Source organism: Eurytemora carolleeae, unplaced genomic scaffold (assembly GCF_000591075.1).
Source record: "Eurytemora carolleeae unplaced genomic scaffold, Eaff_2.0 scaffold541, whole genome shotgun sequence".
Classification (NCBI taxonomy): domain Eukaryota; kingdom Metazoa; phylum Arthropoda; class Copepoda; order Calanoida; family Temoridae; genus Eurytemora; species Eurytemora carolleeae.
In genome coordinates, this window is record NW_019396589.1 from 5,158 (window position 1) to 19,289 (window position 14,132).

A 14,132-nucleotide genomic window follows, 5' to 3' on the forward strand; every position below is an offset into this window, starting at 1 on the left:
AAGAAGGTTATAAAGTAAACCTTAAACAGTTAAAACAATATTTGAACATCTATAAAGTTTATAAAGTTAACCTTAAACAGTTAAAACAATATTTGAACATCTAAGAAGTTTATAAAGTTACGCTTAGGTTTAAACTGTCTTGGCCGAGCAATGCGTCTAAGGGCACAAGGGATGACGTCGTGAATAATTTTGTTGAAAAAAAACAATAAAATTATTTTGAAAATGGGTCATACAAAAAACAATTGTAAAAAAAACATTTTGTGAAAAAGTTTGTAAGTCCAATTGCCAAAATATAATTATAATATATTATCTGTGTCTTGCTATTGCTGGACTTCGTTATAGGAATGCACGTAGTTGAGTTTTAAGGGCAGAGAAAGAGCAGCAAAGTTGATTGGAATTGGGACCGGTGGGTAGAAGATAGATAGATAGATAGATAGATAGATAGATAGATAGATATATAGATAGATAGATAGACAGACAGATATATAGCCAGAAATTTATATATTGATAGATATACAGATAGACTGCACAGATATACACGTACAGATAGATTGCCAGATGGACAGATAAATAGACAGATAGATAAAGTGATATAAATACATATTTATAGACAGATAGGTATACAGGTATACATACAGATTTGAAGAATTTTAGTACTCTTCTGATTTAAATTGTATTTGAAGACGCAAAAGTATAAAAGAAAAATATCAAACAATTAATGTTTAATTGGTCAAATTGGTAAAGGAATTGAGTCTTTGTCACAAACTCTGATTTTCTGATCCCTATATCTTTGTAACCGAATGTTGTAGATCAAACTGTTAATTCAGCGTGAGCTAGACCAACACAAATTACACTATCAAGCTAAATATCTTCATACGTGATATAAACAGCAAATTTTAATCAAAATAAAACATTATTTTAATTTAATATTTTACAATCTAACCTTTAAAATGTGTTGTATAAACAGGTGTGTTTTCTAACTTTAGCACGATATTTCAGATTAAATGCTAGCAGGCTAATTTTTTGTACAATTTAAATCTATTTAGTTAGAATGAAAGGCTGCTAAAATACCGATTCTGAAACACAATATAAAAACAAATTAAATATAAAATTCTAATTCTGTAACAAAAGAATGAAATTCAATACACATTCTGACGTCATAGGTCGTGAGAAAAAACTATTTTATATTTCTCTTGATGAATGCAGTTTGACTGTGTTTCCAAAACTATGGATCTCAAAAAATTAATTTATAGCTTTGACAATTGTAGTAAGATTTTAGATTTTAATGTACTTTTAAAGTGAAGGTCAAACATTTTTTTAATAAAAAAGGTTAGGCTAATCCGATTGAAGAGAAGAAACACCCCAGTCTTAAAGTAGCATAATCCGTGCCGGTCAACACGTACTGTTTATGCTTTCAGTCGTACTGTCCAGTCAGGCTACCCAGTGTAGAATCTACCCAGCACGTTATGTCCAGTCAGGCTACCCAGTGTAGAATCTACCCAGCACGTTATGTCCAGTCAGGTACCCAGATCACAGCGGAATGGTATCATTTACTTTGTAATAATATTATTAGAACGTTTTATCTTGACCAAGATAGAGCTGTAAATTAACATTTTTTTTTCGTTCGGACGGATTTTTAGAACGTTTTTATTGCGACTGAACCTAAATACAGCACGTGAAATTAACGTGCTGACTGTTGTACAAGCTGTACAATACATAAGAAATTGAACATAATAATGTGTGTAAATTCTCTCTCCCCCCGCTCCTTACTGTACTGTAGGGACCCTGGAGAAGGATAAATTATATATAGAATCCTGATTGTAAACCGGTACATGTACAGTGTATACTGTACAACAATAAAACTGATTCAGATACTTCAGTTTGCACTAACCTGCGCTGCAACTCTTATATCAGAATTAATATTCAGGTATACAATTATCTGATATACTGGCTCATCTTCTCATGAAAACATATTCGAAAGTCTATATTTCTATTCACTATTATAAGTTTTAGTTCAATAGTAAATACAGGTCCATTCAAAAACCATTACTCTCTAACGAGAAACAAACAAATTAATATTTATTCTATTATTTATAATCGCTGGTAGAGGTAGAGAGGGCGTTCCTCTCTCCCCCTCCCCCCCTTCATACTTCGTCTCTCTGCGTCCTGAGAGCTCGGAGTAGAGAAGCAAGCTAGAGATGAAGACCTCGCCAACCCCCCTGGAAAGGTCGTACTCGTTTATTTGTCATTTTATTGTGAAATAAATGATTGTACAAATTTATGCATAGCAGTAACTTTCTATCAGTGAATGCACTGAAATAATTCTGGTTACAAAGATATAGAGGTTTTTAAAGTGTAGAAAAGGTTATCCTCTCAAAACAAAATCTGGTCTATACGACACTGACCCTGTTCACTCTGTGAGGTTGTTGAAAGACAGCTGGAGATATTTGTAATGACGATAAATCTATTTTGTGAGAAGGACAGAGAGATACATGAAAATGCAGTAAAAATTACTGAACTTTTTATGGTTTCTTTGATACCAGGATACCAGGCATACCTTTCTTTCTTGATAACTAGCTCAATTGTTATCAGATGAGCAAACCTAATGATTTCAGTAGGGAACTCCGAGTTCAACTATTTAAATCATTAACAAGATATTTTTATCAGGGGTCCATACTTCTAACCATCTAATCATATAACCATCAAACCATCTGACCATATAACAATATAACCATTTAACCATCTAATCTAACCATCAAACCATCTGACCATATAACAATATAACCATTTAACAATCTAACCATCTAACCATCTAACCATCTAACCATCTAACCATCTAACCATCTAACAATATAACCATTTAACCATCTAATCATCTAACCATCAAACCATCTGACCATATAACAATATAACCATTTAACAATCTAACCATCTAACCATCTAACCATCTAACCATCTAACCATCTAACCATCTAACCATCTGACTATATAACAATATAACCATCTAAACATATATCCAACTATTCAACCAGGCAACCATCCAACCTAAATTTTTAGACTCCTGCTAAAAACTTTGTTTAAAGAATCTGTCAAGAAACCTCAATATTTCAATCCTCAAGCCTATAATTTATCTTCCTTATCTAGTATTGGTTCAACTAGTGAATAGCTAACCTTAGATAAGATAAAACAGATATTAAGCTTAATCTTGATACTATACAAACCACTTCATTCACCTTCCTTTAGAGTTAACCTATTTCACAAGACTAAATTTTGTATTTTTAACCGTCATTACCTGTTGAATTTACAGGGTAACCCATAGGATGAGATTTCAATGATAACCAGATAAACAGGATTTAATTTTAAGTTCTGTCTTATATTTGTAAGTTTAATGATTTAATACAGAATGAAGAATTTTATAGGAAATAGTAAATGTGAGAATACAGACTAAAAACCATTCTGTACAGTCTCATACTTTGTGGTTAATTCCATTATATATGAATTTATATTTTACTATAAATAGTATAAATAAATATAAACAAACTTGCGTATATAAATCTATAATCTTCTAGCGATACAATACAATATAATACAATTGAATAATAGCTTAAACATTTATTTACATAAATAATACTTTCTCTGGTTTAGGATAATATTAAGTAAACTATAGGTGCAGTCAGGCGTACTGCATTAAACCGGTTTCAAACAAAAACATGGCTTTCAAAAGAATTAGTCGACCATGGACATTTAGCTTTAATATTATTATGGACATACAGGGATACAGGGATACAGGGATACAGGGATACAGGGATACAGAGATACAGAGATACAGGAATACAGGGATACAGGGATACAGGGATACAGGGATACAGGGATACAGGGATACAGGGGATACAGGGATACAGGGATACAGGGATACAGGGATACAGAGATACAGAGATACAGAGATACAGGAATACAGGGATACAGGGATACAGGGATACAGGGATACAGGGATACAGGGATACAGGGGTACAGAGATACAGAGATACAGAGATACAGAGATATAGGGATACAGGGATACAGGGATACAGAGATACAGAGATACAGAGATACAGAGATACAGAGATACAGAGATACAGGGATACAGGGATACAGGGATTCAGGGATACAGGGATACCCACAAATTATGAGAAACTAAGAGTCGAATTTATTCAGTCTATTTTTTTATATTCAAACTTTCCAATGGCTTTCAGATTTTTCAATTTTTAAGAGTTTAAGGTTTTCATTAGAGTCTCATTCTTTGTTAGTTAGGTAAAAAACCTGCAGAGTTGAGATATTGTAAAACATGTAAAATTACAATCACAATATATTCAACAGTTAGTACTTCATCAAAACTTTTTTTCTTTAATCCTTTGTGTAAAAAAACGATAAACCAATAATTACAAAATTGCATGACATACTTTCTTATTTTTCGAATAAAGATTCGAGAGAAAGAGAGAGAGAGCGGCCGCCATTATTCTTACACGAAGGAGGTTGCTAGAGCCTGGTGTGAAAGTTAGCACCTCTCCCATTGGTCCAATTATATTCTTGATCTCTGATTGGCTGGTAAGTGTGAAAGTTGCCACCTCTCTCATTGGTAGATTTGTAAGTGTGAAAGTTAGCACTTCCCTCATTGGTCTATTTCAGTATGAGTATTTTCCCACCCACGCTTTTATTTCTTAAAAGGGCAATTTTAAAGAAATTTCAATTTTTGCTGTAATAATGTTAATTGCATTAAACTATTAAAAGGTTATCTAATTTTTCAAAACTGATTACAAATTTCCAAATTTTAGATTTATAGGGAAAAAAAACTAGCTGTGGAAGCGGTCCAGCGGGTACGTGCGCGTTGCCAAGGGTAACATAGTTCGTCCAACCGTTTACCCGCGCTTTGTAGAAAATTACGATTTTAGCTATTTTTTCATATAAAAGTTTATATATAGATAAACAACACGTGACTGGATTTAAAACTATTGTGTTGTGAGTGATGTTTACACTTTTATCTCAGAAAATATTTTTTGCGGATTTTTAGGAACGACTTAACAACCTAAATAGATTTACATTCAGGAGCAAGAGAATGTTTATGAAAAAGGAGATGTTCTGGAAAACATGAAAGGTTTCAAACTTAACCGTTCTCTAACTTCAGCTTAACGTTATTATTCTCCATTTATAATCTTACTTGTGCATTCCTTTTATATTCATGATATGCATTTATACTTCCACATTCAGATACAGAGATAATAGAAGGGGTTGAATATTCGAGGATCCCCCCCACAGCACACAAACAAACCCACAGTCGGCATACAAACATGTACGCAGCACACAAACAAACCCCCATCGTCATACAAACATGTACGCAGCACACAAACAAACCCACAGTCGGCATACAAACATGTACGCAGCACACAAACAAACCACATCGGCATACAAACATGTACGCAGCACACAAACAAACCCACAGTCGGCATACAAACATGTACGCAGCACACAAACAAACCCACAGTCGGCATACACAAACTACAAATAAACATACAGCTAACAAACTGATAAAAAGCCCGCAAACAGATAAACGTACAGCCTACAAACACACAGCGTGAAAGTATATCAACATACGGTCTACAAACAAATAAACATACAGCAAGCAAACAAATAAATATCCTGCAATCAAACACACAGCCTGCAAGTATATCAACATACGACAAACAATTACACATATACAGCTAAGAAATAAATAAGCAAACATAGTTTTAAAACAAAATAAGCATAAACATAATCATAAAATGTATTTTTAAATAAGTAAACACGGACATGACATATTTATAGAGTTTCTAAATAAATATTACATATATTGTTAATTAATATAGAAAGCTCAGTGCGTAAGATTCATGATTGTATAGAAATCCTGCCTTAAAGGGAGTGTTCTCGAAAAGTGAAATGTGAGTTAAACCGTAATTTAAATATTTTTACAGAAGGATAAAATAAAAAATTCTCGCCAACTCTCTTTAAAGTGCCAACTTTCTACCCCGCGGCCACCCCCCTCTTCTCAAAAAAGTTCACCAAAAAAGCCCCCCCCCCCGGCAGAATTTCTACTTTTGACAAGTTTTATCACAGAATATTAAGTGTGTGCAGTATTTACATTTATATAATATAAAGGAATTGAGTCTTTGCCACAAACTCTGATATTCTAACTCCTTTTTTTGCAACCTGATGTCGAAGAGACATCAGATATGTCAAACTATGACTTCTGATAGATCAAATAATCTAAATTTGAAATATCAAATCTTTACACCAGGTTGCAAAGATAAAGGGATTAGGAAATTAGAGTTTGTGACAATGACTCAATTTATTTTCAAGGGACTCGGCAGGGACTCGGCAAAACTACAGATTTTTGTGCAAACCCTCTGTAGAGGTATAGATAAGAAACAAGGATTAAATTGGAATGTGAAATTAGATAATTAAATAATTGATAAATTCATAAGTTTGTTTCAAGAAAAATTATAATTTTTTTATCTTCTCAAAATTTAAAATGAAGGAATAAGCTCTGATTCTGAACAATATACCAAACTAGAATCTTAAATAGAACTTTAGTAAACGCTAACACCTACCATATTTTACAGTCAGTTTTTCAAAAATTAATTTTTCATTTCCAATTATCATGATGCTTACTTTTCATTATAAACCCGGATTAGCATAAAAATAGTCAAAATCAATTTAGAAACCTTTCCGAGATTTACTTTTGTAGAAAACACGTGATTGTTCCCTTTGACAATTGAAAACGAGAATGGTTATTTCACAAATCAATCAAAATGCTACTAGATGATGTTTTTCTGTTGCATACGGCGGTTTAGGGACGGAAGAAGCAGGGTTAGGTGGAATAGGGGCGGAAAGAACAGTGTTTGGCAGAATAGGGGCGGAAAGAACAGTGTTTGGCAGAATAGGGGCGGAAAGATCAGGCCTTGGCGGAGTAGTGTCGGAAAATACAGGGTTTGGCGGAGAAGGGATAGATTTAACCACGTTTTCTCCGAGATCAGGTCCTGATCTAAGTTCCTGGATAGGTTTACAAGTGAGGGTTGATGAAAGGTTTACTCTACTCCGGGTTGGTTCTAAGGTTTGGGAAGATTTTGCTGGTTTTGGAGCGGATATGGAAGGAGAGTTGGATACATCTGTGGAGGTTGATTTGATCGGGGAAGAGGTTTCAGAGGAGAAAGATGCTAAAGATGATGATGACGATGCTGTGTGCAGTAGGGAGGAACCCCACCTGGAGAATTAAAAAAAAAACAATAATTGGAAAATATTTAGTTCTCACTCCGCTCTCTAAAAGTTGCATGATCCGAGCCGATACAACATGTACTGTACATATGCATTTCGCATTAAAAAGTTATTAATTATAAAGAAAGTTATTTTTTAGATAACAGGGGATAATGTTTAGGGCGGGGGGGGGATGATAATATACAGCTAAAAGGGTAAAACAATTTCAAATGGAAAACTGCTTACCCGGTTTCTGCATTCCCTAGGTTTTTGGTAAGTTCAGAGACAACTTCTTGGTTTATTGACCTTACTCCTGTTTCCAAAGATACTGTTGTTGTTTCCAAACTTAATGTTTCTGATTCCGAAGATACTTTTCCTGTTTCCATTGATACTGCTCCTGGTTGCGTTGGTCCTGTCTTTGATTCCGATAATTCTGCTTCTAAATTTATTGATTCTGCTCTTTTTTCAAATTTTCTTTCTTCTGATGGATTGTGTTCGATTGACATCTCAAGGTTTTTCTTCTCTGGACTTTTATCTTCCAATCGGGGGTCCCATCCAACCCCCTCAGACTCCATTTTTTCTTTTTTTATTTCTTCCTCTTCCTGGGGCCTTGATCCAAATACTCCTGCTCCAAGAGCTCCGAGGAGCAAAGAGTTTAACCCTCCCTGGAGTAAAGGATTAAATGCTCCAAGATTTAGGAAAGGAATGGACGGAGGAGCGGAGAGAAGAGAGGTTGGATTTAAGAAGGATGAATAGGGAGAGTTTATCCCAGGGTTCAGGTTGGAGGAGAACATGGAGTTAGCGGAGAGCAGAGCTTGAAAGTTTGCGAGGAGAAGATGATTTCTGTAAAGGTTCGGGAATATATTCTTCTCTCCGTTCTCCAGGTGGTGGGAGAGTGATGGATTGTCTCCAGGTGCGGAGAAGAGTTGAGACGGGGAGAGTTTAGGACACATATCAGCATCTTCCTCTATCTCAATCATTTTCCGCCTACCGAGTACAAATTATGATGAGACCAGATGAATTCTCAAAATTCGTTAATTTAAAGGGACTGTAGAATGTAGTTGAGTGGAGACGTTATTTTAAGTAACCCTATATTTAAAGAACAGTCTCTCTTAATAAAACCTTGATAAAGGATGACAATTATATCCTTATGTTTCATGCTCAAAATTGAGTCCCGAGATACACTCCTTGTCATTTTCAGTAAACAATGTACCATGCACAACCGGTGTACATTTGAATATCCAAGCTGGACCAACCTTGGTTTGGACTGTCCTGCCTGGTCATAAGGTCGGATCAAAGAGAATAGAATATATATTAGAGTGGAATTTAGTCAATCTTTTGGTATGAATTTTTTCAGTCCCTTTCAGCCTGAAAGGGAGTTCAAAGTGTACAAATCATGTAAATATTCACAAATTAAATGCAGTAGAGTATATTAATAAAGTATGTTCCCTAGACTATCCATTTCAATTTCGAATTTTTTAAGCTGTTAAATAAACTTTATAAAATGAATAAGGCGAAAAAAAAACATCATTATAATCGTTATAATGGAAAATCATCGTTTGTATAGTGAAAGGCATAGAGTCTATGTGAATGATCATTGGTCAATTATGAAACCAGCCTATTTCATAATTTGATTTTCTTTTAATATTAATTTTAGATTTTCTATAATATGATGTTCCAGGGCCCAAAAGGTTACATAGCGCAAATATGTGAAGTACACCTGCAGTATGGAAACAGTACAACAAAATGGCCGTTTTACACTTTTTTCTAGTAAATTCCCCTCTAATATATATTCTATTCTCTTTGGGTCTGATTGTGCTTCTATTTGAATTTACTTAAACTAAATCGGACATGAAGTTCTTTAAATGGAGGTTGCTTGAAATTACGTCTAAAACCCTTTTAAGTATTTTTGAAAAATTAAAGTGTAAACTTTGAAAGGAAGTGTGGGGGGGGGGGAGGTAAAGGGCCAATGGAAGGGGGTTGTTGGACATGAATGTATCATTAGAGTCTACATTATCTAGAGCAAAAACCATGCAAGGTTGTTAAATAAACGACAAATAAGATTAATCATAAAGATAAGGTAATGTTTGAATAGATAAATAAAATGTAAAAACTCTAGATGAAATTCCACTTAGTAAACATGACGAAACCAATCTACATATTTCTCACGGGTTCAAGTTTGTTTGTGGACATCCTGTTTTTTAATTTTTTATTAATATGAAAATGCTTTGTTTTAAAGAGATAATAAATATAATTATTAGTTAAAGAACGAGGAAACACTTGTTTAAATATACGACGTTTAGCAGTTCAGGTCCTATAAATGTTTATTATTTCTCATCTTTTATCCTAACTCATATTCTTGATCTTAGGTCTCATCCTTCATCCTAGCTCTCATCCTTTTTCTTTTCTTTATCCTTGATCTTAGTTCTCATCCTTCATCCTAGCTCTCATCCTTTATCTTAGTTCTCATCCTTCATCCTAGCTCTCATCCTTAATTATAGTTCTCATCCTTCATCCTAGCTCTCATCCATCATCCTAGCTCTCATCTTTCATCCTAGCTCTCATCTTTCATCCTAGCTCTCATCCTTCATTCTAGCTTTCATACTTCATACTAGTTCTCATCCTTCATTCTAGCTCTCATCTTTCATCAGCACTCATCGTTCATTCTAGCTCTCATCTTTCATCCTAGTTCTCATCATTCATCCTAGCTCTCATCTTTCATCCTAGCTCTCATCCTTCATTCTAGCTCTCATCCTTCATCCTAGTTCTCATCCTTTATCCTAGTTCATCCTAGCTCTCATTTTTTATCTTATTTTTTATCCTTCATCCTAGCTCTCATCATTTATTTTATTTTTTCATCCTTCATCCTTCATCCTTGATTATATTTCTCATCCTTCACCCGGTCTTCAATTTACATAATTTCTTCGTCAGTCTTCAAACTGCATTCCTTTTGCTCTATACTAGATATTCCTTCATCCTTTGCTAGAGGTTTTATAAAATAAAAAATCTTTTTCTTCTTCTCACTGTTCACATATACTACTCATTACATTGGTGATTGTTAAAAAATTTACATCTAAACTTCTTATTTATTTACCTTTTCTTTCCAGGTTGTTTTCTTTGTTGAAAATTAGGTCGTTTTTCTGGAGACATTTTTCTAAAAGTAAAATTGTTTAAAAAATTGATATTGCTAGAGTTCAATTCCAAATTTTTCTCGACATCCTAGAATCCCCGGAACCCAAGAATCCCCAGAATCCTAGAATCCCCGGAACCCAAGAATCCCCAGAATCCTAGAATCCCCGGAACCCAAGAATCCCCAGAATCCTAGAATCCCCGGAACCCAAGAATCCCCAGAATCCTAGAATCCCCGGAACCCAAGAATCCCCAGAATCCTAGAATCCCCGGAANCCTCAGAATCCCCAGAATCCCCAGAATCCCCAGAATCCTCAGAATCCCCAGAATCCCCAGAATCCCCAGAACCCTAGAATCCTCAGAATACCCAGAATCTCCAGAATCCCCAGAACCCTAGAATCCCCAGAATCCCCAGAATCTCCGGTGAGATGATGTTGTGAAAAAATTACAAAAGATACGGACAAAACGAAATGAAAATTGTTATGACACCTATTGCGATTTATGATTATTTCTCGTATTAACTATAAGAAAAAAGGATAAAACACAAATTGTTTAAACAAAATGTTAGAATTGAATTTATAAAAACTTACTTTTTTGAACTTTTCCCTGCTCCTTGCTCACGGAAACCCTTGGCAAAGGGATTGTGGTCAATTTTCAACTGAGTGATCTAAACATAACAAATTTGAGATGATTTTCTACAATAAAGGAATTCATTCTTTGTCACAAACTGAACATTTTTAATCACTATATCTTTGCAATCTGATGGTGTAAATCTCTGATATTTCAGAGATTAGAAAATTGGAGTTTATGACAAAGACCTTGAAAAGATCATGGATTAACTAGCTTGAATCATCAATTGATCTACAGGAAAAATTAGTATCATGGGCAGGAGTTCCGTGTCAATTTTTACGATTTTTATGATTTTAAATAGTTCATGTGCATGAAACACTGAAGTTGATAGTGCAGTGTACACAGACCCAATTCACTTCCTATGTTTACTTTACTGGTAAATCTACTTGCTTTAAAAAATTTCAATTCACCTAAGATTGCTTAAATGTCTTTCTATTCCACAGCATTATGTATTATTATTAACTTATTCATGGATTATTTTGATGGCTCATGTCCTCTTTACGTTATAAGACGTGATGCGCATGGGAAAACATCATTGCATGTGTTTTAAAAGTACGGGGCATTCACCAGTATAATGCACACAACTCTTGGGCCTATCAATGTCATTGCAGACCTTCATGGTATCTTTGTTGGGTTGAGTTTAACAATTCCGTTTAGTGATATGTATAGAGGTATAGGGTACACAGGAGTACACATATTATATATAATGATTAGATGTGAGGGGGGGGGTATTGTTGAAGATGGACATTTTGTGATATTTAAACCTATTACTGTGGAGATAAATACACAACTTTCTCTCTAATACAGAAAATTATTAGATTATGGAGAAAATTACTATAATCCTATTATAGATCAGATTATAAGAACAAAATCATAACTTTTTTCTTTTTTCTACAAAACATAGTTAGAAAATATCAGATTAAAGTTTGTTCTGCATGTTCCTCTTTTCTTCCTGGTGATTTAAAAATATTTCTAAACTTTGAATTTTTGCAAGAAACCATCAGAGTGACATTTAAAATTGTTCAGAACATATTTTTTTTTATTTTGAAATAGAGCTTTTATTTATTTGTTTAAATCCCCTTCAATTCAATATCCTTTCTAGAGGATATATTGGATATATTGAATATATCGGAAATATTGGACGTTCCTTCCGAATCCTTCTCATTTTAAACACATTCTTTCATCTTATATATTCAGCCAGACGAGGGAGGGAAGTCCCGGCCGCCATGGCAGTGCCGAGCCTCCCCTATACAGTAAATACAGCAAATTAAGCCTGGGCCATATCTAGGAGGTTTTAAACTTATATTTTAAGTTTAAAAAAACGGTAGGCAGGCGCATATTGGTGTATAGCGGTGGCTCGGTACTGTATAGTGGTGGCTCGGTACTGTATAGTGGTGGCTCGGTACTGTATAGTGGTGGCTCGGTACTGCCCTGAAAAAGTTTTTTAAAAATTATAAGGGAGAGTTCGCTAAAAAAAAGAATAAGGTGAAAATTTATATTTAGATGATAACAAGAAGCAGTTCAATTATGTAGAGATTGAACGCCTTTTCTTGAAGAAGTGTTTCAACTTAGTCTAAGCAGGGGTCCATATAATTCCCAAAATAGCTGATTTTCTCGATCCCAAAATAGTTTTTGGCCCCCAACTTAAAAAAAATGCCCCCAATTGACCCCAATTAAATAAAAATGCCCCCAATTTTTTTTTTAAATTATCATTTAAAAAAAATTTGCCCCCATTTCTCTAAGTAGTTCAAATACTTCTCGATATTAAGTTTTTGGTCCCAAGGCAAATTCTCTGAGTTATGACGCATTTCTTCTTTAAAAAACAAAACATTTTAAACTGGTTTATCCCTGAAATGTCCACCAACCTTTTCATTCTGGTAAGCTGTGACGCCAATGAACTCCGTCTCCTTGAACACAAAGGTTCTGAAGGTAGAGTAGGGGAGCTGCAAGATGTCGCTGGCCCTCACCAAGTGGAACCTCGGCTGGTACTTGTGCATCGAGTTCAAGATTGTCTAGAAAATAGAAATTGAATTAGAAACAGATTCTTTTATATCTTTATGGCTTTTATTGCTAAAATTATAAAGTGAAAGTGGGTCTTATATTATTAGTATTTTGTTTAATATATAATATACGTACTGCAACCAGCATTCCATAAATGAATGGACGCACATCTTTAATGGTAAGAGCTGGATGGGGACTATTGTGTAAGAATTTTTATTTTGACAAAATTGAATTCTTGTTGATAAAAAAAAACTTACATATCCTTGTTTATCTGATATATTGTTGGTGAGCTTGAGTTTATGGAAGGAGACGACCTTCTGCATCCACTGCTCCCCGGTGGCGGGGCTGTCTGGGTGGATGTACATCCTCTTCGGCATCTCAGTATCGGCCTTTCCGGCCACTATCCATCGGCTGAACAAGAAACTTAGTATTTTTTGGACAATCGGAAAAGATAAATAATTTTCCAATATCGTTTTCAGGGTGTTTACGGTTTATAGGAGCATGTTGGTAAAAGGAGGTTGGTTATAACTTGGATTGGAGATTGTTTTGAGGTTGGTTTGAAGGTTAGTTGGAGGTTGGTTGGAGGTTGGTTGGAGGTTGGTTGGAGGCTGGTTTGGAGGTTAGTTGGAGGTTGACTTGGAGGTTAGTTGGAGGTTGGTTGGAGGTTGGTTGGAGGTTGGTTGGAGGTTGGTTGGAGGTTGGTTGAAGGTTGGTTGGAGGTTGGTTGGAAGTTAGTTGGAGGTTTGTTGGAGGTTGGTTTGAAGGTTGATTTGGAGGTTGGTTGGAGGTTGGATGAAATTTGAATTGGAGGTCGGTTTGATTGTGAGGTTTATTTTTATGTACTTCGAATTTGGTTTGGAGGTTGACGGTTAGTTTAATATCGTTGGAGGACATTGGAGAGAAAGAAGTTAAGACAAAAAATTGGTCAAAATGGAGAGGAGGGGGAGGGGGAGACTTGGAATTAGAATAGATTAAAAACTAGTTTAGGGTTTTAAATTTATAGAAATTTTTCTATTTGCTTGAAAATAGTTGAAGGTCCTTTCAGTATTCAAGTCTTTAAATTGAAGCATGGGAAAGAAGGAGAGTATTGTTGGGGAGGGGGGGGGGGG

The 14,132-nt window shown here is 35.0% G+C and overlaps 1 protein-coding gene and 1 long non-coding RNA gene across 2 annotated transcripts in view; one reads left to right on the forward strand and one right to left on the reverse strand.

The window, feature by feature from the left end:
- Nucleotides 1-1,875: 1,875 nt before the first annotated feature.
- LOC111705961 (uncharacterized) lies at nucleotides 1,876-2,281 on the forward strand. Its single transcript, XR_002766111.1, has 2 exons — nucleotides 1,876-1,927; nucleotides 2,108-2,281. It is a non-coding gene; the product is annotated as an uncharacterized LOC111705961 (long non-coding RNA).
- A 4,018-nt stretch (nucleotides 2,282-6,299) lies between these two features.
- The window catches only part of LOC111705970 (uncharacterized), an 8,838-nt gene continuing 1,005 nt past the window's right edge, over nucleotides 6,300-14,132 (reverse strand). Inside the window, exons 3-8 of the mRNA XM_023478693.1 lie at nucleotides 13,281-13,490; nucleotides 12,888-13,034; nucleotides 10,983-11,059; nucleotides 10,358-10,417; nucleotides 7,510-8,250; nucleotides 6,300-7,273 (exon numbers count right to left, since the gene is read on the reverse strand). Coding sequence (XP_023334461.1) covers nucleotides 6,817-7,273; nucleotides 7,510-8,250; nucleotides 10,358-10,417; nucleotides 10,983-11,059; nucleotides 12,888-13,034; nucleotides 13,281-13,490 — 1,692 coding nt within the window. The 3' untranslated portion in view covers nucleotides 6,300-6,816. The remainder of the gene's footprint in view (nucleotides 7,274-7,509; nucleotides 8,251-10,357; nucleotides 10,418-10,982; nucleotides 11,060-12,887; nucleotides 13,035-13,280; nucleotides 13,491-14,132) is intronic.